At 36.4% G+C, this 23,569-nt stretch overlaps 1 protein-coding gene across 1 annotated transcript in view; it reads left to right on the top strand.

Moving 5' to 3' along the window:
• Positions 1 to 23,569, top strand: part of SMOC2 (SPARC related modular calcium binding 2) — a 369,443-nt gene that overhangs the window by 134,150 nt on the left and 211,724 nt on the right. Inside the window, exons 3-5 of the mRNA XM_053710993.1 lie at positions 8,811 to 8,917; positions 11,364 to 11,463; positions 22,216 to 22,263. Of these exons, the coding sequence (XP_053566968.1) occupies positions 8,811 to 8,917; positions 11,364 to 11,463; positions 22,216 to 22,263 (255 nt within the window). The remainder of the gene's footprint in view (positions 1 to 8,810; positions 8,918 to 11,363; positions 11,464 to 22,215; positions 22,264 to 23,569) is intronic.

Below are 23,569 nucleotides of genomic sequence, written 5' to 3'. Positions count from 1 at the left end.
GATCTCTGGTTAATTTTAAAAGGGCTAATTGCTACCATGAGCTTGCGACTACAATAACCAGACACTTGTAATGTCTAATTATTTATTTCGTGCCTGCAATAAATTAGCGCTCCACTTGTAATCTAGCCCCAAGTTGACTTTTATTTAAACCACTTGCATTAAAGGGACATTAAACACTTTAAGATGGTAATCTAAAATGATAAATCGTATATATATAAAAAAACTCTGCAATATACTTTCATTATGTTTTTTTGTCCCCTTTTCCTGTAAATCTGTTCTGAAATTGTGAGCTTTTCATTTCCTGTTAGAAATTGAAGCACAGAACACTGTTATATTCCACACAGCCATTGGCTGCACACTCTAGTGACCTATTTATAACTGTCCCTAATTGGCCACAGCAGAGAAGGTAACCTAAGTTACAACATGGCAGCTCCCATTCGCCTAGATTTAGAGTTCTGCGTTAGCCTTAAAAAGCAGCGTTAAGGGGACCTAACGCTGCTTTTTATCTAACGCTGGTATTTAGAGTCAGGCAGGAAAGGGTCTACCGCTCACTTTCTTTCCGCGACTCGAGGCTACCGCATATTCCCCTTACGTTTATTGCGTATCCTATCTTTTCTATGGGATTTGCCTAACGCTGGTATTATGAGTCTTGGAAGAAGTGAACGGTATAGCCTCTACCGCCAAGACTCCAACCGCAAAAAAAAGTCATTAGTTAAGAGCTTTATGGGCTAACGCCGGAACATAAAGCTCTTAACTAAAGTGCTACAAAGTACACTAACACCCATAAACTACCTATGAAACCCTAAACCGAGGCCCCCCACATCGCAAACCCTATAATAAAATTATTTAACCCCTAATCTTCCGACCGGACATTGCCGCCACCTACATTATCCCTATGAACCCCTAATCTGCTGCCCCTAACATCGCCGACACCTATATTATATTTATTACCCCCTAATCTGCCGCCCCCAACCTCGCCGCCACCTACCTACTCTTATTAACCCCTAATCTGCCTACTGGACATCACCGCCACTATAATAAATGTATTAACCCCTAAACCGCCGCACTCCCGCCTCGCAAACACTATAATAAATTGTATTAACCCCTAATCTGCCCTCCCTAACATCGCCGCCACCTACCTACAATTATTAACCCCTAATCTCCCGCCCCCAATGTCGCCGCTACTGAAATAAAGTTATTAACCCTTAACCTAAGTCTAACCCTAACACCCCCCTAAGTTAAATATAATTTAAATAAAACGAAATAAATTTACTATAATTAAATAAATTATTTCTATTTAAAACTAAATACTTACCTATAAAATAAACCCTAATATAGCTACAATATAACTAATAGTAACATTGTAGCTATTTTAGGATTTATATTTATTTTACAGGCAACTTGGTATTTATTTTAACTAGGTAGAATAGCTATTAAATAGTTAATAACTATTTAATAGCTACCTAGTTAAAATAATTACAAAATTACCTGTAAAATAAATCCTAACCTGTTACAATTACACCTAACACTACACTATCAATAAATTAATTAAATAAATTACCTACAATTATCTAAACTGAAATACAATTAAATAAACTAAACTATAGTACAAAAAACCCCAAAACACTAAATTACAAAAAATAAAAAAATATTACAAGAATTTTAATCTAATTACACCTAAGCCCCCTAATAAAATAAAAAAGCCCCCCAAAATAATAAAATGCCCTACCCTATACTAAATTACCAAAGTAATCAGCTCTTTTACCAGCCCTTAAAAGGGCTTTTTGCGGGGCATTGCCCCAAAGTAATCAGCTCTTTTACCTGTAAAATAAAATACAAGACCCCCCCCAACATTACAACCCACCACCCACACACCCCTACTCTAAAACCCACCCGATCCCCCCTTAAATAAACCTAACACTACCCCCCTGATGATCACCCTACCTTGAGCCGTCCTCACCCAACCGGGCCTAACTCTTCTTCCGATGCGGGCACAAGTGGTCCTCCAGCTGGGCAGAAGTCTTCATCCTATCCGGGCAGAAGAGGACATCCAGACCGGCAGACATCTTCATCCAAGCTGCATCTTCTATCTTCATCCTTCCGACGATGAGCGGCTCCATCTTGAAGACCTCCGGCGCGGAACATTTAGCTCTACCGACGACTACCCGATGAATGACTGGTCCTTTAAATGACGTCATCCAAGATGGCGTCCCTCAAATTCCGATTGGCTGATAGGATTCTATCAGCCAATCGGAATTAAGGTAGGAAAAATCCGATTGGTTGATTTAATCAGCCAATTGGATTGAAGTTCAATCCGATTGGCTGATTGGATCAGCCAATAGAATTGAACTTGCATTCTATTGGCTGATCCAATCAGCCAATCCGATTGAACTTCAATCAGATTGGCTGATTACATCCGACGGCTCAAGGTAGGGTGATCTTCAGGGGGGTAGTGTTAGGTTTATTTAAGGGGGGATCGGTGGGTTTTAGAGTAGGGGTGTGTGGGTGGTGGGTTGTAATGTTGGGGGGGGTCTTGTATTTTATTTTACAGGTAAAAGAGCTGATTACTTTGGGGCAATGCCCCGCAAAAAGCCTATAGTTTAGTTTATTTGATTGTATTTTAGTTTAGATAATTGTAGGTAATTTATTTAATTAATTTATTGATAGTGTAGTGTTAGGTGTAATTGTAACTTAGGTTAGGATTTATTTTACATGTAATTTTGTAATTATTTTAACTAGGTAGCTATTAAATAGTTATTAACTATTTAATAGCTATTCTACCTAGTTAAAATAAATACAAAGTTGCCTGTAAAATAAATATAAATCCTAAAATAGCTACAATGTTACTATTAGTTATATTGTAGCTATATTAGGGTTTATTTTATAGGTATTTAGTTTTAAATAGGAATAATTTATTTCATTATAGTAAATTTATTTCGTTTTATTTAAATTATATTTAACTTAGGAGGGTGTTAGGGTTAGACTTAGGTTAGGGGTTAATAACTTTATTATAGTAGCGGCGACATTGGGGGCGGCAGATTAGGGGTTAATAATTGTAGGTAGGTGGCGGGGATGTTAGGGAGGGCAGATTAGGGGTTAATACAATTTATTATAGTGTTTGCGAGGCGGGAGTGCGGTGGTTTAGGGGTTAATACATTTATTATAGTGGCGGCAATGTACGGTCGGCAGATTAGGGGTTAATAAGTGTAGCTAGGTGGCAGCGACGTTGGGGGGGACAGATTAGGGGTTAATAAATATAATATAGGTGTCGGCGATGTTAGGGACAGCAGATTAGGGGTTCATAGGGATAATGTAGGTGGTGGCGGTGTCTGGAGCTGCAGATTTGGGGCTAATAACATTATGCAGGTGTCAGCGATAGCGGGGGTGGCAGATTAGAGGTTAATAAGTGTAAGGTTTGGGGTGTTTAGACTCGGGGTTCATGTTAGCGTTTTAGGTGTAGTCTTAGAAACTTTTTCCCCATAGGAAACAATGGGGCTGCGTTAGGATCTGAACGCTGCTTTTTTGCAGGTGTTAGGTTTTTTTTCAGCCAACTCAGCCCCATTGTTTCCTATGGGGATATCGTGCACAAGAACTTTTTTCCAGCTTACCGCTACCGTAAGCAACGCTGGTATTGAGGGTTGAAGTGGAGCTAAATTTGCTCAACGCTCACTTTTCTGAGGCTAACGCAACCATTCAGACAACTCGTAATACCAGCGTTGTCTTAAGGGTGCGCTGGGAAAAAAAAGGCTTGTTAGCACCGCAGGTCTTTACCGACAAAACTCTAAATCTAGTGGATTGTTTTTTAGACACTAAAACTTTACACTTATTTTGTCACTATTAAAACAACTAATTAAATCCAAAAAATACATCTACATTTTATTCTCAGACTAATCTTTTCTTTGACTGCATCGATAATTATCTAGCATTTATTTAGTGTTTAATGTCCCTTTAAGGCTGTTGATAGTTGTTTTAGACACAGCGCAGCACAGATCCTTATCAACATTCAGACCTGAAGCCCATCTCATCCTTTTATCCTATATCCAGCAAAGGTAACGCTATTGAAACTTTTGAGACAATGGTTTGTAGCGATCTGAGGAATATCAGCCAGAAACAGCTAACCAGACACAAGCATAACCTATCAAGGGGTCAAATGCAAACAATCAGAACATTAGAAAACAATCGCAACATAGTCATTAAACCGGCCGACAAGGGGGGCGGTATTGTAATACTAAACAAAGAAGACTACAACACAGAGTGCAGAAGAATACTATCAGATAAAGATACCTACGAAGTTATGAGGAACAACCCGGTAGGAGAGTATAAGAAGGAACTAGATAGACTTCTAGGTGAGGCCCACAGACAAGAGATCCTTAACCACAAGGAGTTCAGATACATCAGCATGGAACATCCAATAACTCCAGTCTTCTATTACCTCCCTAAAATCCACAAGAGACTCCACAACCCTCCGGGAAGACCAATTATCTCAGGTATAGGGTCCATATCCAGCAATCTGTCTGAGTACCTAGACAGAAACCTCCAGAAGTATGTGACACATTTACCATCTTATGTGAAAGACTCCACACAGATTCTGAATATCTTGGAGGAAACAGAATGGAAGGATGGTTACCTATTAGTTACGTGCGACGTAACCTCCCTATATACCAGCATACCCCACGAGGGAGGACGAGACACCGTAGAACACTTCCTAAGAAAAGATCAGACAGTACCCGATCTACAAAAATAATTTATCCTAGCAGGGATAAGCTACATCCTGACACACAACTATTTTTCCCATGATGGAAAATTCTACAAACAGCTGTGCGGTACAGCGATGGGGACCAGGTTCGCGCCGAGCTACGCCAACCTATATATGGGCAAATGGGAACAAATTTTCTGGGACTCTTGCCCAGCCGGCGCGGACCTGGTTTCCTATCACAGGTACATAGATGACATCCTCATTATATGGAAAGGCTCCAGAGACGACTTGGAACACACCTTAAATGTCATGAATAAGAACATCAACAACTTGAAATTTACACATGAGATAAGTGAAACTGAGATTACCTTCCTAGACCTTAGAATAACAGTTGAGAATGGGGAACTTAAGACCTCAACATATTTCAAACCAGTAGATTGCAACAACTACATCCACAGTGAAAGTTGTCACCATTCCAGATGGAAGGAAAATATTCCCAAGGGGCAGCTACTACGACTAAAGGAAAACTGCTCAGATCACAACCTTTGGGAGAGCCAGGCGGAAGAACTAAAAACACGTTTCCTGGAAAGAGGATATGATGAAGAGAAACTCAATAAGGATATTGAGGAAGTCAGAAGTAGAGACCGCAAGGAGCTCCTTAAATATAGAGACAAGAGGAAGGAAACCAATACCAACACCAATTCTATAGATGTCGCTTTCATCACACAATACAGCGAGAATAGACGAACCATCGAAAGGATACTGGAGAAACACTGGCACCTACTGAAAAATGATGATATCATAGGAGAAACACTGACCAGCAGACCCAGATTCATCTACAGGAAATCGGACAACCTCAAGAATATAATATCTCCCAGCATCCCCCGTCCAAAAACGGCCCAAGTGAAGGACGTTCTAGGGAGAAACATCAAAGGATTCTTCCCTTGCCCTAGCTGCAAGGCGTGCAAAAGGGGACTGAAGACTAAGAACTTCCTCTCTCACAATTCCAACAACAAATATGAGATAAAGAACTTGATAAGATGCAGTACCAAAGGCGTGATCTACATAATACAATGTAGCTGTGGCCTCCAGTACGTCGGTCAGACCTCGAGATGTCTAAAAGACAGAATACGAGAACATCTATTACAGATCGAACATGGTAACACCGACACTACCCTATACAACCATTTTTCCATCCACCATAGAGGGAACATCAAGGACCTCAAATTCTACGGAATACAGATAATAAAACCAAATTGGATGGGAGGCAATTATGAAAGAAAGCTCTTGATTGCTGAATCAAGATGGATTTTTGACTTGGACTGTCTTCACCCAAAGGGTTTAAACAATAAGGAAGACCTCTGCCATCTACTAAGTCTAAGGCAATAACAACCCATGGAGACAAAGATATCTCCCCAATGTCTGATGGAAGTCCTCCCCTCTAAAGAAGCAAGCGACACAAACATGCAGGGCACCTATTCAGAGAACATGGTCTACTGTTTCAACAACAATTGAAACAGCCATCATACACAGGACATGTGAAACTACAATGTTAGCCTAAAACAAAATAAGCTACATCACAGTCCAGACCAACACACCGATACTGACTGCATAGCCCTAGGAATATTAGAAAGTCTCACTTAGAAATATGATATGGTAGACCTCCTACATACAAAACTGCAATCTGTAGATCTAAATCTCTACTAGACATCTCATCATTTGTTCAGCAACATACAATTCAATCCTCTAATCTCCACTTAGCATACATAACAGTCATATTTTCCCTATTTAACAACTTTCTGTTCCACTCCCCGTAACATAGGATGGGTTTATGCTTAATATAAACTAAGCCTAATACTACACATCACAGTATCTTATGATTAAGATCTTAGCAAGAGTCTGATGTAGACTATATTATTTTAATTATATGATTTTTTGTGGCATGTAGGTACAGGGCGAATTCCAATGTCTTTAAAGGAATTCTGATCGCCATAAGCAAACAGAGCAACCCTCCAAGGGATTTTCTCCAACTCTGTAGCGGAGGTTAGAATTAGCCACATAAGGGCATTCTGATCTATATTCTAACCAATCAACGATTCGAAACATAAAATATAACATGACCCGGAAGAAATCAACAGCAAAGGTCTAACGACCGAACCGGAAGTGTGTAACTCTCACACTTCCGGTTTAACGTAACATAACATCCGGTGTAAACAAACCCACCAACAGGAAGCAGATTTGACTTCCGAGTGAAAGGGGACACACCGATATAATCGAAATAATAACGGACATACATAAGAGCTCAAATAGCACAAGTTAGCCCCACCAAATAGGGCTTTATGACTAAATACAAAAAATATTTCATTTGGACAAAAACAAAGTAAGGTCCATAAAATACTTCCGGGTTAACATTGCCGGGTTACAATTCCCGGAATAGTAATTATTTGGCGCCAAAATTATGGCGCAATTATGGAAGATCACGATTGGATAGAAAAATGTATAAAGGTTGGTGCTCACCCATACCATATGTTAGTCTTGAGAAAGGCCTCTACTGCAGGCCGAGACTATGTTGTTATCTTTTGTTTACAGGTTTTGAGGATTCCCCAAGACATTTTTTCTATTTTTGTTTTATTTTCTGAATTGTATTTTTGAATTCCATTTTTTTGAACTTTATTTTTTGAATTCTATTTGATCTCTTTTTCTGAACTATTGCTGTAGCCATCTCAGGAATATATACTATCAGGAAGCTGATTGTTAACTATTTTTCGAGAAACACGGGCTCTTTGAAGTTTTTTAAAATATTTTAAAGTTTTTTGTTTTCTCAGTGATCACGTTCACCAGTTTGTGCACACACTAGCTACATTTTTATATATTTTTCAATCTTTTTGAAACATCACCATTTTTGAAGGAATTATATATTTTGGAAATACATTTTTGTGTGGACTTTATTTTTCCTTGCTTTACCTTTGGATTTTAAGTTTTTTCACGGATTGAACTACCTCCCACTAATTTGGACTGTCACCGCTGTTATCTAGAGATCACATCATTTTCCCACACCATTCTGTTTTCTAACTGCTATATTTATACTGTTATTTTATTAGAACATTTAGTATTTGTTATACAGCTGTTATATCATTGTCCCCCTTCTTGTATACGTGAAGATCTTGTCAGATAGACTTCACTCATTTTAAATGTTTTAGGTTTATACCGTAATATTGTTTTTAAGATAATTCCAATATTGATATGGATCCATATTTTCTTATGTAACTTGTATTAAATTGTGATATTTTATTTGGAAAAACGTATGCTCTGTGCCATTTATTGTTCCTATCGAGCAATTCTCTACTGTAATATACATTTAATTTCAAAAACTTGCATTTAAACCTGCATTTTTAGTGAATGTTATTATAACCCCCAGTCCAAAGCGATATACGCATGGACTTCACACATTCAATAAATCTACTAACATATTGGATAGGACTAACATAAGGGTCCATCTTCACACAGGACTAATCCCAATCCCGATCACATCATACTATCTATTCCCTTAACCTTTGGCCTTGCCTCCTTGGCGCTCCTATCTAATTATTTCTCTATACTATATTGCACACCGCGGACATTTGGGGACCCGCTTTAGACAGGAGCTATAGGTCACCCCATACACAAGCGCTACAAGTAAAACAAGTCTGCTCTGATAGTTGTTTTAGACTCAAACTTGATGAATACACCACTATAAATGTGGAATGACAACTTATATTAATAGGTTATGATTAGGGTAATATGTAGACTGAAATGTGTAAAACTTTTATATCCCTGCAATGTTTTAATATTTTCTCTACCTTTGTTTGATTATTTATGGTTTTAGTTCTGTTTTTTTAAGTAACATATTTATATCCAAATAAAAAATTCTGGTGTAACAAAAACTAATTTATAGATTACAAATATTTTAGTAGTCTGTATTTCAGCAATATTTGGTTTTGTATGCTGACTTACAAATATTTTTAACTATTTTCTTAGAACTGGTAAGTAGGTGGTATCTAACTAAATAGAGTATTTTTATTTCTGCATTTGAAAGCATAATGGGTCTAACATTTTTCTTACTATTTATATCTAGATGTTTCCAGATGTGTTGCTGAAAGGAAATATACTCAAGAGCAAGCCCGCAAAGAGTTTCAGCAAGTGTTTATTCCTGAGTGTAATGAAGATGGGACATACAGCCAGGTTAGTTAGTTTATTTTTGGTTGCATGTGGGCTCTACTGTAATTAGACTGCTGAACTAATAAACATTTGACTCACTATGATTCAAAATAAATGCATTACAAATCACACCACCGTAAACTTACGTTTTGTGGGACGGCAATTATCCTAGGGACTTAAATTTAACCCTTTACTGAAAGACTTTGCTAAACAAAAATCTAAAACTAAACTCCAATAATCAATTTATTTGTTAAAAAAAAATCACAGGTTAAAATTACACTGTAGAGAAAGCTAAATAGATATACTAATATATATATATATATATATATATATATATATATATATATATATATATATATATATATATATATATATATATATATATATATATATATATATTTATATATATATTTATATATATAAGTGTTTTAACCCAAGTAAATAACCATTAACATTAAAGGGACACTGTAGTCATAAATGGAATGCCAATTACCCCGGAGTATACATGTCAATCTATAATTTTCTAATGTGTATTCATTATCAAATATTAAGCGTTTTAAAGATATTTATGTTTTAAATAAATAATATTTCCAAATCCACTTGTATATCAGCATTTATGGATTCCCAATCCGTGCTGACAACTGCAGTTGGAAGATGGCGTTATTTTGACGTATTGTGCATGCGCGAGTTAGCGCCACGTCGCATTATACGTCACCATCTTCTGTTCAATAAGACCAGGACAATCTATAGAGCAGCAGTCGAGTTTGCTGCGCACGTCACGTAATTACTTAGTGAATCGGCGATGCAAGAGGACCGCTAGCAGCATTGAAGTATGTTGTATATGCGGTTGGCTGGAATACAGATAGAATCGATAAAAATTTCTAGTGCGCATGCGTTAGTTTCTTCTGGACCTCTATGATCTCAGATTGATTGCTGCTATTTGCACATGCGATGAGGTATAATCTATTGCGCATGCATTTAATGGAGCTAATTTATTGTAATGATATGCCAAAAAATGGGATACTATTGGTGGTTTGGTTATGCCATAGACGGCCCACATTTGTGGGCTGGATGACGTGATGTCATCTTAAAATAATAAAATATAATTTAAGGTAAGAAGGATGCTTCGTTTAAAGCAATAACAAGGTAAATTTAATTGATACTATACTTTATATTACAAACGTTTATTGAATTTAACCTTTTGAAATAAAAAGTTAGTAATCCTTTAAAGGAAATAGAAAAAAAAGATGGCAGAAGAATTGACATATGTAGAATATTTTGTAATATTTTATAGAAGGAGGCTGTCTAGTTAGTAATGCAAGATAAGTTAGATAATTTTAGAGACTGTGAGCTCATTACTAGTTATAAAATAGTACATAAGCAGATGAACAAAAAAATGCATTGGTATGAAGTAGGAGACTAAAGGTCCACTACAGTCAAAAAAATTGTGTGCTTTATCTCCATCATGAATGTTTAATTTTAACAACTTTCCATTTCACATCCATTATCTAAACAATCAAATTCTTTTATATGCACACTTTCTGAGGCCCCAGCTCCGACTGAGGGTGTGCACGATTCACAGACTATACGTATGTGCATTTCCAAATTTTAGAGGATTAAAGAGGAATATGAAATCTTTTGGTCTCACATACAAATATATGCTAAGTAGTCACCTATTTTCTTCTCTCTCTATCACATTCTGTCTCTCACTTTCACAGACGCATGTTTTCTCAAGTGCAAGCATGAGAGCACATCCCCCAACACTCCTCTCCAAAATAAACGTTACTCATACTGATAAATACTCTCCTACAGATATAGTGCTCACCTCCCAACATTTGACTCAGACCTTCCCGGACTGAGAGACCTAAGCTAACTGAGGTGACTTGTGGGTAGAGTTGCAGGTGTTTTATGGGTGGAGCAATTCACAACATAAACTGAGTCACTGGGTCATTTTAATTCTAGGTTAGGAATAAAATTGTGGGGTTGAGTTGAGATAATGTGTGGATGGAGCTAGGGCAGTCCCTGGTTTCAGCTTGGAAATCATGACTTTTCTAAAAATAAATGCAGGAGAGCAGAGGAGAGTCACCAAGCCATGATAATCTTGCAGCATGTGAAACAGCTGGAAGTTTTGATATTATTCTAACATTGCTATAAACATTGTTGCAAACATTGCTGCCATATAGCTAAAGATGTATGTACCCAAAGGATACCAAGAGAGAACTAAGCAAAATTTATAATAAAATGGATTGAACAGAGTTTGACATTTTAAACAATTTTCCAATTTACTTCTGTTTTCATTTTGACTTTTCTGTCCCTTTAAATGCAGTGTTGGTCCAATAAAAAGTTAGCATGGTATACTCAAATGCACAGTTATTTTTCTAAAATAAAACTACAAATGTGTGTACATTTAACTATTCCTGTATCTGCATCACTCACACTTTTTAATTTAATTTCCCTGCTTTGTCTACAGGTCCAGTGCCACAGTTATACAGGATATTGCTGGTGTGTGTCTTCCAATGGACGTCCAATAAGTGGAACTGCTGTATCTCATAAAACTCCTAACTGCCCAGGTGAGATTTATTCTATTTCCCATTATTTCTGGCTGGGTATAAGGGGCAGGGGAGGTTGAGGGGACCAGTTGCTTTTTGTGGGTGGGACCATGTTTGGAGAGGGCGGGGCCAATTTGTTATTTGTTTTTGTAGGATCATGGGCATGTCTGGGTGGTCCATGAGCGTGTCTTGGTGACCAATGGGTGGGGCTAGGGGAAATTTTGCAAATAGGGACATAATGATTGTCTCAGAGAGACATTGGGACTAAGCTTAGAAGTAGGGACTGTCCCTTTCAAATAGGGACAGTTGGGAGGTCTAAAATTTAGTAATCAATTAATTTAAGCCAGACCTGTTGTACATTTATTGGAAAAAAAAAGATTAAAAAGACAAAGATTAATTAATTAATTAATTAACCTACAATTTGATTGTAAAAGTTTCTTAATAAACTAACACTTTTATTTGCTGCAAATGTTTATTTTTTTTTCTCAGTGGTCAATTAGTTATTGGAGTTGAAAAGGGTCGCTGCTGTCATTTTGTTAGTAAATCTTTCATTGCTTTGCAGTATTTTATTTAACCCCTTAGGTCAATTAGAGATAGATATGTCTGTGTGTCATATTTAAGAGTAAATTACAGGAAAATGGTGGCAAAATATTTCAAAGTTTTTCTTTTTTATTCTTTATAATGAAGCATTTTAGTATACAATCTCAGGGTGTTTCATGTTCTTTTATTTACATCACACTATTAGTTGCACCACTTAATAACACGACTTCTTCTCTGGCATCAGTGATTGTAGCTGTAACTGTGTGATCCCATACTGAATAATTATCCCAAGACAGCTTCATATTATCACCCTTTATTGGTAGCGTATTTCATTATTGTGTTGTCACTGTAATAAAACCTTTCTTAGTCAGCTTTATCCCATCTTAAAGGACTACTCAATGCGGTACATAATAATAAGACAATTATTTAACACCTACTCTGAATTTCAAATAAACATTAGTTTTTTTTTCTGATAAATGTATTTTTTTATCCCATTTTACGGCCCCTTGTATCATGTGACAGACATCAGCCAATCACAGAGTACTATGTGTATACCCTGTGAGCTTGTGCACATGCTCAGTAGGAGCTTGTTCCCCAGAATGTATGTATATAAAAAGACTGTGCAAAATTTGATAGTGGAAGTAAATTGTAAAGTGTCTTTCTGAATCATAAAAGTTTATTTTGACTTGAGTCTCCCTTTAAGTCCATAGAAGAGTTGGGAGTCCCCTTTTACAAAATGGCTGCCCTCATTGTGATGGGAGTTTCTGTAATACGCTTATTGGTAGGTGATAGCCAATTGAATGGGAAACAACTACCAAAAGGTTTCAGTGTAAGGGAGGTTTGGGACGTCAAAGGAACATCTTTCCTTATAACAACCGCATATCTGATGTTTTTACTGTAATGTGTGATTGTGGCTCTAAAGAACATATGGGATCCATATTTGAAACAGAAGATTCTGATTTTTCAAATGAGTTATCCTTTCTCCCCCAGCTGCCAGGTAAATGCCACAACAATCATAATTACCCCACAGCAGCGCAATATAATCACCTATCCCCTTATAATGTCTAACTATAAACAGAGGGAGTCCCACAATGTAAATTAATTGTTTTATGTCAAAATGCCTGTCATTTATTCATCATAGTAATTATTGTTACCTGGTATTAAAATTACTTATTGTTTTTTTATGTCAGGACTCATGGGGCCACTTATTTCAAATAAATATGTGTTAGGGGTATGTTAATAATTGGGAGAAGTGGGTGAGTGTAAAATAGTTACATTTTTATGGAAACACCTATACAGATTTAATAATGTACATGTTTTATATTTTGTATATTTTTATTTTGCCAACAGTGGTTAGGTTTTAGAACATGTTTAGGTTGTCACCCTTCTCAGAAATCAGAATTTTGTTTTCATACTATTTTCTGCATACATTCTGGTTATTTTAGGATGTAAATTGTTGATAAATGAAGGACAAAAACATATTCAATAGTCAAACCATTCCTACAAAAACAGATTCTAAAAATCACTTTCTCATATTCTGGATGATGATTGTTTTGCAACTTGGTCTGCTGAAATACAACATATAACTTATATGAATAGTTTATACATATAATACTGAAATTGTGTTTCATATGGAGAAAAATGTCTTAATGAAAAAAATCTCAAAGTATAAAAACATATAAATGGGTCAATGTCTTATATATATATATATATATATATATATATATATATATATATATATATATATATATATATATATATATATATATATATAAAATCTATATATACAGAAATATGAGAAAATAGATAATAGTCAAATGTCATCCCTTTTTAATCAGACACTTTGCCAATATCATGAACCAATTCAAAATTAAGTAACTTTCATATTCTAGTAATTTTAGATAGTTTGCAAGCATTTATTTACCTAAAGTTCAACCAAACATAGCAATGATGTAAACCAAATGAAATTGCATCTTAAAATAAATTATTCAAGTGAAATGTAATTGATTTATGTTTGTTTATTCTTTTCAGAAGGATGACACATGATCATTTTGAAACTAAAATCTGACCAGAGAAAAGTGTAATTTTAGCCCTCAAAGAATGAGTGTATAGCTGACAAGAAATAATCAAGCTTCACAGACACACACAAACACAAAGCCATTTTTGGTTATTTCTTTGTTAAATATTGCCAATTTTATGAATATCCTCCTTCCACAACATTTGGGTATATATTTTTAAAACTGTTGTGACACTATATATTTTATTAAAAAGGGTAACATCCTAACAATAAAGTAAGTTGCATTTGTCTTTTAATTATTAACATATGATATTAGTTCTATTGGTATGATCCTGCTAATTGTTATTTATTTATTTATAAAATATTTTACCAGGAAGGATACATTGAGATTTCTCTTGTTTTCAAGTATGTCCTGGGTCCACAAAACACTGCATTGATACAATAGGGTACAATAAAATACAAAAACAATAATAATACACAATATATGCAAAAATTTAACATAGACCAGGTAGGAAATATATAATCAACCATGACAGGTGCATTCTGTTTTGAGATATACAGAGAGGGATAGCTGCCTTAAAGGATATTAGGCTTGGGTAAAGTTTGAAAGTGTGCGGGAGGTCACTTCATAACTGTGGTGCTCTGTAGGAAAAGGAGGATCGAGCTGCTTTCTTTTTGTATTGAGGCAAGCTAAATAATGTGCTGGTACTGGATCAGAGGTTATAGGAGGTGGGAATAACCGGGGAGAGCATTCTGCTCGGGCAGGGTGGGAGCTTCCCAGAAAGGCTCTTAAACACAAGGCAGGAAAGATGGAGGGTGCGTCTGGATTCCAGCGTCAGTCAGTTTAGTTCTTTTAGCATGTCACAATGGTGGGTCCTGTAGTTACATTGTAGCACAAAGCGACAGAATGAGTTATACAATGTATTAATTTTGTTAAGGTGAGTTTGCGGTGCAGGTGCAAATACTACGTCCCCGTAATCCATGATAAGCATCAGCATTTGTTATACAATCTTTTCCTTTACTGTAGGGCTGAGGCAGGATTTGTTTCTGTACATGGCACCTAGTTTTGGATAAAGTTTAAATGCAAGTTTTTCTATGTGGAGGCCAAAAGATAGATTGGGGTCTAACAACATACCCAAGTATTTGAAAGAGTGGACTGCGGTCAGTGTGCAATTGGATTTTGTTTTGATGCGTAGATGGGAATTTTGTAATTTGTGTAATTTAGGTCCCATTCCAAAGACCATTGTGACAGTTTTGTCAGTGTTTAGGAAGAGTTTGTTTTTTGAGATCCACTTTTCTACCTCTGTGAACTGGTCTTGAAGCACTGCTTCAAGCTACGGCAGATCGGAATTGTTTGCATAGATTACTGTGTCACCTGCATACATGTGTACAGTTGAGGATTTGCAGACATTAGGCAGATCATTTATAAATAATGTGAATAGTAGGGGGCCGAGAATGGAACCTTGGGGAACACCACACATGACTGGGAGAGGGAGGGAGTTGCTGTCATAAATGGAGACATATTGTGATCAAACCGATACATATGATCGAAACCAGGTTAACGGACGATCAGTTTTTTCGTTTGAGCAGTAGTATGTCGTGGTCTACTGTGTCAAATGCCTTTTGCAAAATCAAGGAAAATAGCTCCAGTTCCATGCCAGTTTGGATGTCGTTGCAAACTTTTAGGAGGGAAGTTGTAGTGGAGTGATTCAGGCGAAAATCAGGTCTTTGCCTGAATCTCTCCACTACAACTTCCCTCCTAAACCTGATTGATCTGGGGTCAGATAGTTAGATTGTTGGTAATACTCACATAGATGCGCATGGACGCATTTTTCTAAGTTTTTTGACAATACTGGGAGCAATGTTATAGGACGATAGTTAGAAACCAAGGTTAACTCCTTACTTTTATGGATAGGCACTACTCTTGCAGTTTTCCCAAAGTTTGGGTATGTATCCAGACACCAAGGATTCGTTAATTAGGGTTGTGACAGGTTTAGCAATTGCTGGCGCACTGAGCTTCAACAGCATTGCTGGGATTTGATCAGGTCCAGACTGGTTTTTCATTTTTAGATTATTGAGGTGTTTCTTAGTGACATTGATGGGTACAAGTCTAAAATTGAACTTCTCTATATTGGATCTTTGCAGATTTAGTGGGGCCTGATACACATTTGTAGTTTCAGGATGTGTGTCATTTATTAGTTTGTCAATCAGGGTGGTGGAGCATCCGACAAAATAACTATTAAAGGCATTTGCTACTTCTAAGGGGAGTTGCAGGATTTGGTTGTCCACATTGACAGTGGAGGGTTGGGAGTGGATTGGTGGATTTTGTAAGTTAATTATGAGTTTCCAAAACATTCTAGGGTTTGATATGTTATTTTTCAGATTCTCACAGAAATATTGGGCCTTGGCCAATTTTGTTTGTTTAGTGCATATATTTTGCCATTGTCTATATACACAGTGATCGTTCATAGAGCCTGTATTCTTGAACTTTGACCACAATGAATCCCCGAAACTGGTACATTTGAATGAGGTCAGCTGTGATCCAATTCAAGTGTGCTCCTTTTACGCTCACCTTACACAGCGGGGCATGTAAATTCCAAACTTGTAGGAGTTCAGACTGAAAGAATTCAACTGCAGAGTCTAGATCTGGGATTAAGTTTAATCTGTGCCAGGGGAGGTTCTTGATGTCATTTAAAATGATTGAAGATTAAATTTTTTAAAGGACCTGGTGATTTTAACCTTGGGAGAGGATTTAGTTGCCTTTATTTTGCGCACGCAGTACACTAAACAGTGGTCACTGAAATTGTTAGGGAGAACCCCTGCCTCCTGGATTCGGTCCGGAAAAGGGGAGAGAATCCAGTTGAGCAGGGTGTGATTATGGCTATCTTCCAGAGGCTACCTGTTTGCATAGCAGCGGCACAGCTGAAATTAAGGTCTGTCTATTTTCTGGGAAGACTGGGGCAGATATACTTTAAAATCAGGTTGAAGGAAAGAGATACATTAGCATCAGATTGGCCTGCAAAAAATTTAAAGGAATGGGGAGGGTATATCGATGGACATTTGAGCTAAGGGTCATTCAAGCAAAAACACCGGGAAAGTTCAAAATGACAACGATAATGCAGAGGTATTCATGTAGGGGAATAAAACCATTAAACAAAGTACAAAAAAGATATATGGGCCTTAGCTGGTTAAACTAACTTTTAACATAATGATCAGACATAATGGTGATAAAATATGCATTTAAAATTATAAAAACAAACAAAAAAATAACCAATACATATAACAATACACACATCAGAACATAACAGGGTAGGTAAAATATAACAATATTACTATCTTCCAGAGGCTTCTTGTTTGCATAGCATTGGCACAGCTGAAATGAAGGTCTGTGTATTGTAAAACCACAAATGTAATCCTAAAAAATGAGCATCATATTAGGTACATCCGGAGGAAAATCCAATATTAATAGTTATAGTGCAAGTATGTCTATGTAATAACAAAAGTTAAGTCATAAGCCTGAATTGGCTTTCTATACACTTGAATTATTTATGTTTGTCATAGGCAACTTGCTATTGTTTCTTTTAAAAAGGGAGACAATCTAAATTTAAAAGAGAAGATAGCAAGTCGCCCATGACAAACATAAATAATTCAAGTCTATAGAATCCAAACATTGCGTGCCCCACATGGCATCCAGTTTGTGGGGCCTGCAACAATTTTATGAAGACGGATTCGTCATCGCTCAGCTAGATGAAACATGAAATGCGGGCGGAGGAACGGTGGTATGTTTACCTTCACAACATGGTAAATATTTTACCAATAAAGCGTCTTAGAAAAATTTAATGAATGAAAGTGCCCCTGTTTTGCATATTATTTGTAAATACTGTGCAGTAATTGAAAAAAACTTTACAATCACTTTAAGAAGTCAGCACAGCTATGTATAAAAATTAACAAATTTAAAAAAAATATTCTTCATCTAATACAAATCATAGAAAGACAGCCTAATTGTGAAAAGATTTTTTTTTTACAAGTTTATGTTCTGATTTATGCAAATTGTATGTTGTAAAAATAAATTGTATCTGCACTACGTATGTAGGTAGAATGAAGTTCCAATATGTAATGGTATGTATTAACTCCTTGTTAATCCAAACAATCTGTAAAATCATATATCAAAGAGCAGTGTTATCTTACTAATTATGGTGAACTTCCCTTCTGAGCATCTGATGCAAGCCTCCCAGAACTCAAACTTCTGCTTTTCTTAGGAGCGCTATTTCTTTGGACACAGTGATTTTCTAAAAAGACCATACAGCACTATGAGGTCCTTACAAGATTCTAATAAGTCAAGTTTTAATATATCTCATGATAGGGTATTAGATAAGCAAAGTACAATATCATTCTACATGACTTGAGAGTGTTGTTGCGTTTACAGTTAGTGCTTTGATTTGAATTTACTTGTTTAGAGTTTTGCCTTAAAATCTTACTGTATTTAAACTATAAATTTTATTTTGTGTTGTCATGTACTTAGGTTTTGTACATAGCAATGTATTTAGGAGAGTGAATTGTGCAAATTCTGATTGTACTTTGATCATTCATTTTTAAAAAATATATATTTTACATATTACATTGCCGTTTGTATTTTTTATGACAGAATATTGATGTATATTAAACTAGAGGCAAATACAAGTTAAACTATAATGAAACCAATTGAATTAGTATTTGTTTTAAATTAAGAATATTTACCAGTAACAGGTGTGCCCCTGTTAACCTCACTCGCCTCTGTGAGATTCTATATTCAAAAGAGCTTCATTACTTTTTTTGTGGGAGCTATTTTACAACTCTCAGGGATTTCCAGACTGAGAAGTTTCAAGATAATTTAAAGCCAAGCTGTGTAATTTTTGAGAATTGGTCCCTATTGTTTTAAACCCATAGGCCTGGTTTCCATTGTTTGTACTAGATTATTCCTTTAAACCATGCACTATAATACATATCTGATAACAGTAAGTCAATTTTAATTTGTTTGTTGTGACAACACAGAAATATGCAACAGTTAATTACATTTTCAGAGTGATAATGTGTGCATATGCAATAAAATTGGTCTTGCTTGGCATTATTCTCCAAAACTTGCAAATAACCATTTTGTCAATAACATGATCTACCAGCTTGTTCTAATTTCCTTCTTTAGAGATTTTAAATCACAAGATATATTCAAAAGCATTAGTTTATTGAAGAGCTGGCGCATTTGCTGTATCTTCAGTATATCCAGCAAATGAGATGCACATGTGTATGACAGGCTTAGTCTAATTTATTGTTAGTCTAAAGCTGAGGTTCTCCAAAAGTAGTTTATATTGACCTCCCTTGGGTTTCCAGATCATCAAAAAGAGTATCAACAAATCTCATTTTGATTTAAGACATCCAATTTTCTCTATTGGTTATAGTGATGAAATGCGGCCAATCACAGGCTAACATGATATTGTGATTTAAGACATCCAATTTACTCTTTTGGTTACAGTGATGGAATGCAGCCAATGCAGTAAATCACGAAAATAACTTTGGTAGTAGACTGGCAAAAATAATTTTTCTAAAGCCAACATTAAAGTCATTACTCATATACAAAACACTGTCTGATGCAAGAGATTTAACCCAATCCAAGAAAGTTCAATCAGTCTAAATGTTGATCAAGGATGCTCTTAATTTCATTAGTATCAGATAGTTAATTACATTGCTGATCATATGATAAATGATATTCTTTAAGATGGATAAGTTAGACAATGACTATCACAAATGTGCATGTCAGCAATATTTTCTTATTGTGCTCTTGATAGACGTTGGTGGTGATGGATTGGTACTGCTTGGTCACTATATTCGAGCGTGACACATAGAGGTTTTCTATATCAAATATATTGTCAAATCTGCTTAAAAAATAATAGGTTATAGAAACAGATTTTGAGGCCAGATAAGAACCATAGGCCCAACAAATCTTCCCTATATTTCCTGAAAGTAAAAACGTATCTAATTCGTAATATAGCCTTATGTTTATCTTAAGCATTCTTAAAGTCCCTCACAGTGTTTGTCATTACCACCTCTTGTGGAAGTTTATTCCATCAGGCCCATTTATCAAGCTCTGTACGGAGCTTGAAGGGCCGTGTTTCTGGCGAGTCTTCAGACTCGCCAGAAACACAACTTATGAAGCAGCGGTTCATAACCCTGTCCGCCTGCTCTGAGCAGGCGGACAGGAATCGCCGGAAATCAACCCGATCGAATATGATCGGGTTGATTGACACCTCCCTGCTGGCGGCCGATTGGCCGCGAGTCAGCAGGGGGCGGCGTTGCACCAGCAGCTCTTGTGAGCTGCTGGTGCAATGTTAAATGCGGAGAGCGTATTGCTCTCCGCATTTAGCGAGGTCTTGCGGACCTGATCCGCAGTGACGGATCAGGTCCGCAAGCCCTTTGATAAATGGGCACCCATGAATCAATCACCCTTTCTGTAAAGAAGCGCTTCCTTAAATTACTCCTGAATCTACTACCCTTCAGCTTGAGATCATGACCCCTTGTTCTTGAATTTTTTTAATGAAAAATACCCACAGCCTCAGCTTTACTAAGCCCCTTAATATACTTATAAAGTTACTATCATATTACCTCTTTTCCTTCTCTCCTCTAAACTATACATTTTTAGGTTATTGATGTTCTCCTGGTACGTTTTATTTTTTAGACCATGTACCATTTTGGTAGCCCTCCTTTGCACAGATTCCAGTTTGTTTATATCCTTCTGGAGATATGGCCTCAAGAAATGAACACAATACTGAGGCCTAATTAATTATTTGTAAAGTGGTATGAGAACCTTACTATTTCTGCTGCAAACACCTCTACCAATTCATCTAAGCATTCTAACGGCCGTACTCGCTGCAATACTACATTGTTTACTAAATTTTAAATCATCAGAAATAATAATTCCCAAGTCCCATTTCTCATTTGTAAAAGTCAGTAAAGTGTCATTGAGTCTGTTATTAACATGGATATTTCATCCTTAAATGCATAATTTTGCACTTTGCAATGTTAAACTTTAGGTCCTAGTAATTTGTCCAATTTTCTAATTTTTGTATATCAGTTCTCATTTTATCCATCCCCACTGGAACATCTACTCTATTACACATTTTTGTATCATCTGCAAACAGACATACTTTCCCCTGTAACACTTGCTGATAGCTTTTTCAATCTAGCTGTCAGAGGTGCCACACTCTATTGCAGTGCCAGGACTGCATGCTTAGGTTTGGGTGCATTTCACATGCATATTTTTGAGTAAAAATGTACTGTATGCAGAGTTACTTGTGCATGATCAGATGCATAGAGTTAAAGGAACATACACATGAATAGTATTTTAAGACAGTGTGTCTCATCTCCAGTCCTTAGGACCCTTAACAGGCCAGATATTCATTATATCTTAACGAGAGCACAGGTGAAATAATCAGCTGATCAGTAACCATGGTTACTAACCTGCTCTCGCCCATCAGCTGATTATTTTACCTGTGCTCTAGTTCAGATATAATGAATATCTGACCTGTTAAGGGTTCAGAGGACTGGAGTTGAGAAACACTATTTTAAGACACTTTGCAAAATAATAATAATGATGGAGACATTTTAACTCAAAGACTGGTACTGGTGTGTACACAAGGGTCTAAAAAAAACCTAGGAGGTGCTAATGCCTACACTCTATAATATGCTTGATTGACAGACAAGTAGGTGCACTGCTCATATATACACATTTTATAGCCTCAGATTATAATTCATGTTTTTGTGCCTTTGATAGGTGATAATATTAATTTGTGCCAATATGTAGAGCCATGTTTTATTGCAGTGCTTGATGAAAAATGTAATGCTGGTAGGTGTGTTCTGGGGAAACAAAGCATTAGGTTATGATGAGCATTGGTTATTGGGTAATGATTCATCAGAGTAAAATTTCCTAATTGACTTAGATGGTAGTGTCATATGATCTGGTCAGTGATGACATTGTTGATACCCTTTATGATGTCATATGTGATGTCATCAGTGCAATGATATGTGTTAATCAGTTATATAAATTATTGTTTGGGTTTGGTGACATCAACAAAGTTACAGGGGTGCAGAATATATGTTTTCTGCAGTGAATTATAAATGCATACTGAATGAACATATAGAAACATGCATTTTGTAACTGAAAAGTAACCTATGATTCTTATTTTTAGGGTCTATAACCGATAGACTACCCCAACGAGAAGGGGCAAGACGATCTGGTAAGTCATTACTGCTTTGCTTACAAACTTAATTTCTCACCTGTCCTTTTTTTACATTCTGTATCATTGGAAGTCAGTACAAAATTGCAAACAAATGTAATGACACATTTCTAGCTGAATGCAATCATATTTTTTTTAAATTGTATGTTTAAACATACTGCTTAGAAAGCCCAGTAATAGCAAGAGGCTTTGAAGAAGATACAGTGTTCTTACTTTAATAACTTTGGGAAAATTATGTTGCATTATTTTAGTACAATTGCACCACTTCCTGCTTGCATGACCAAACAAAGTGCAGAGCCTGTCAGTCATCCTGAAGTTACTCATGGGTGACAGCTGCTTCTTAAAGGGATATTCATTTTGTTTTTCATTATTAAGATAGAGGATGCAATTTTAAGTCACTTTCTATCTGAATAATGAAAGAAAAAAGGTGGGTTTCATATCCCTTTAACTTGCAGTAAGCATCCATGTATAAACAAGACAGTATCTCAAGGCCCCCCCCCAACTGCTTAATAAGTGAAACCATATGCATTTAATTCCCACAAAGGGTTAAACATATATATAAAATCCTGACATCTTATCAGCCAATTGGCATTAGCAGTTACACGACCCCACCAATCCCCAGTTGTCTTCAACTTGGCAACTGCAGTGCTTGTGGCTCCCGAGCAGGAATTTGTGGGCTTTACACACATAGAGCTTCACTGTAAGTAATGCAAATATCACATGCTTTAACAAATTAGACAGTGTAATTTTTACAATACAATGTCTGTTTAAAGGGACATGAAACCCAACAATGTTCTTTCATGATTCAGACAGAGCATACAATTTTAAAAAACTTTCCAATTTACTTCTATTATTTTATTTGCTTCCTTCTCTTGTTATTCTTTGCTGAAAGGTTTATCTGGGAAAGCTCAGGAGCAGCAAAGAACCTAGGTTCTAGCTGCTGATTGGTGGATTCATATATATACTGATTGTCATTGGCTCACCCATTTGTTCAGTTAGAAACCAGTAGTGCATTGCTGCTCCTTCAACAAATGGTACTAAGATAATGAAACAAAGTAGATTAATATATAGAGCATGTAAAGTGGGCAAAAAAAGCAAAGATAAATTAAAGCTGGATTAATGCATAAATGGAAAGATGTGGCAGAGAAATGCTCATTTAACACAAGATCTTGAGACATGGAACCTGCCCGTCTGTGTTCACGGGGCAGTGAGGCAGCCTTTGCTGCTGGAATTTATGATTGCACAAGCAATGATTTTGCAGCCACACCCCTACTTTTGTGCAACCAAATGCTCTGAGTAGAGTTTG

Source organism: Bombina bombina, chromosome 4 (genome assembly GCF_027579735.1).
Source record: "Bombina bombina isolate aBomBom1 chromosome 4, aBomBom1.pri, whole genome shotgun sequence".
NCBI lineage: Eukaryota > Metazoa > Chordata > Amphibia > Anura > Bombinatoridae > Bombina > Bombina bombina.
The sequence above is the reverse complement of the archived record's forward strand: the minus strand, read 5'-3'. Positions and strand labels throughout refer to the sequence as shown.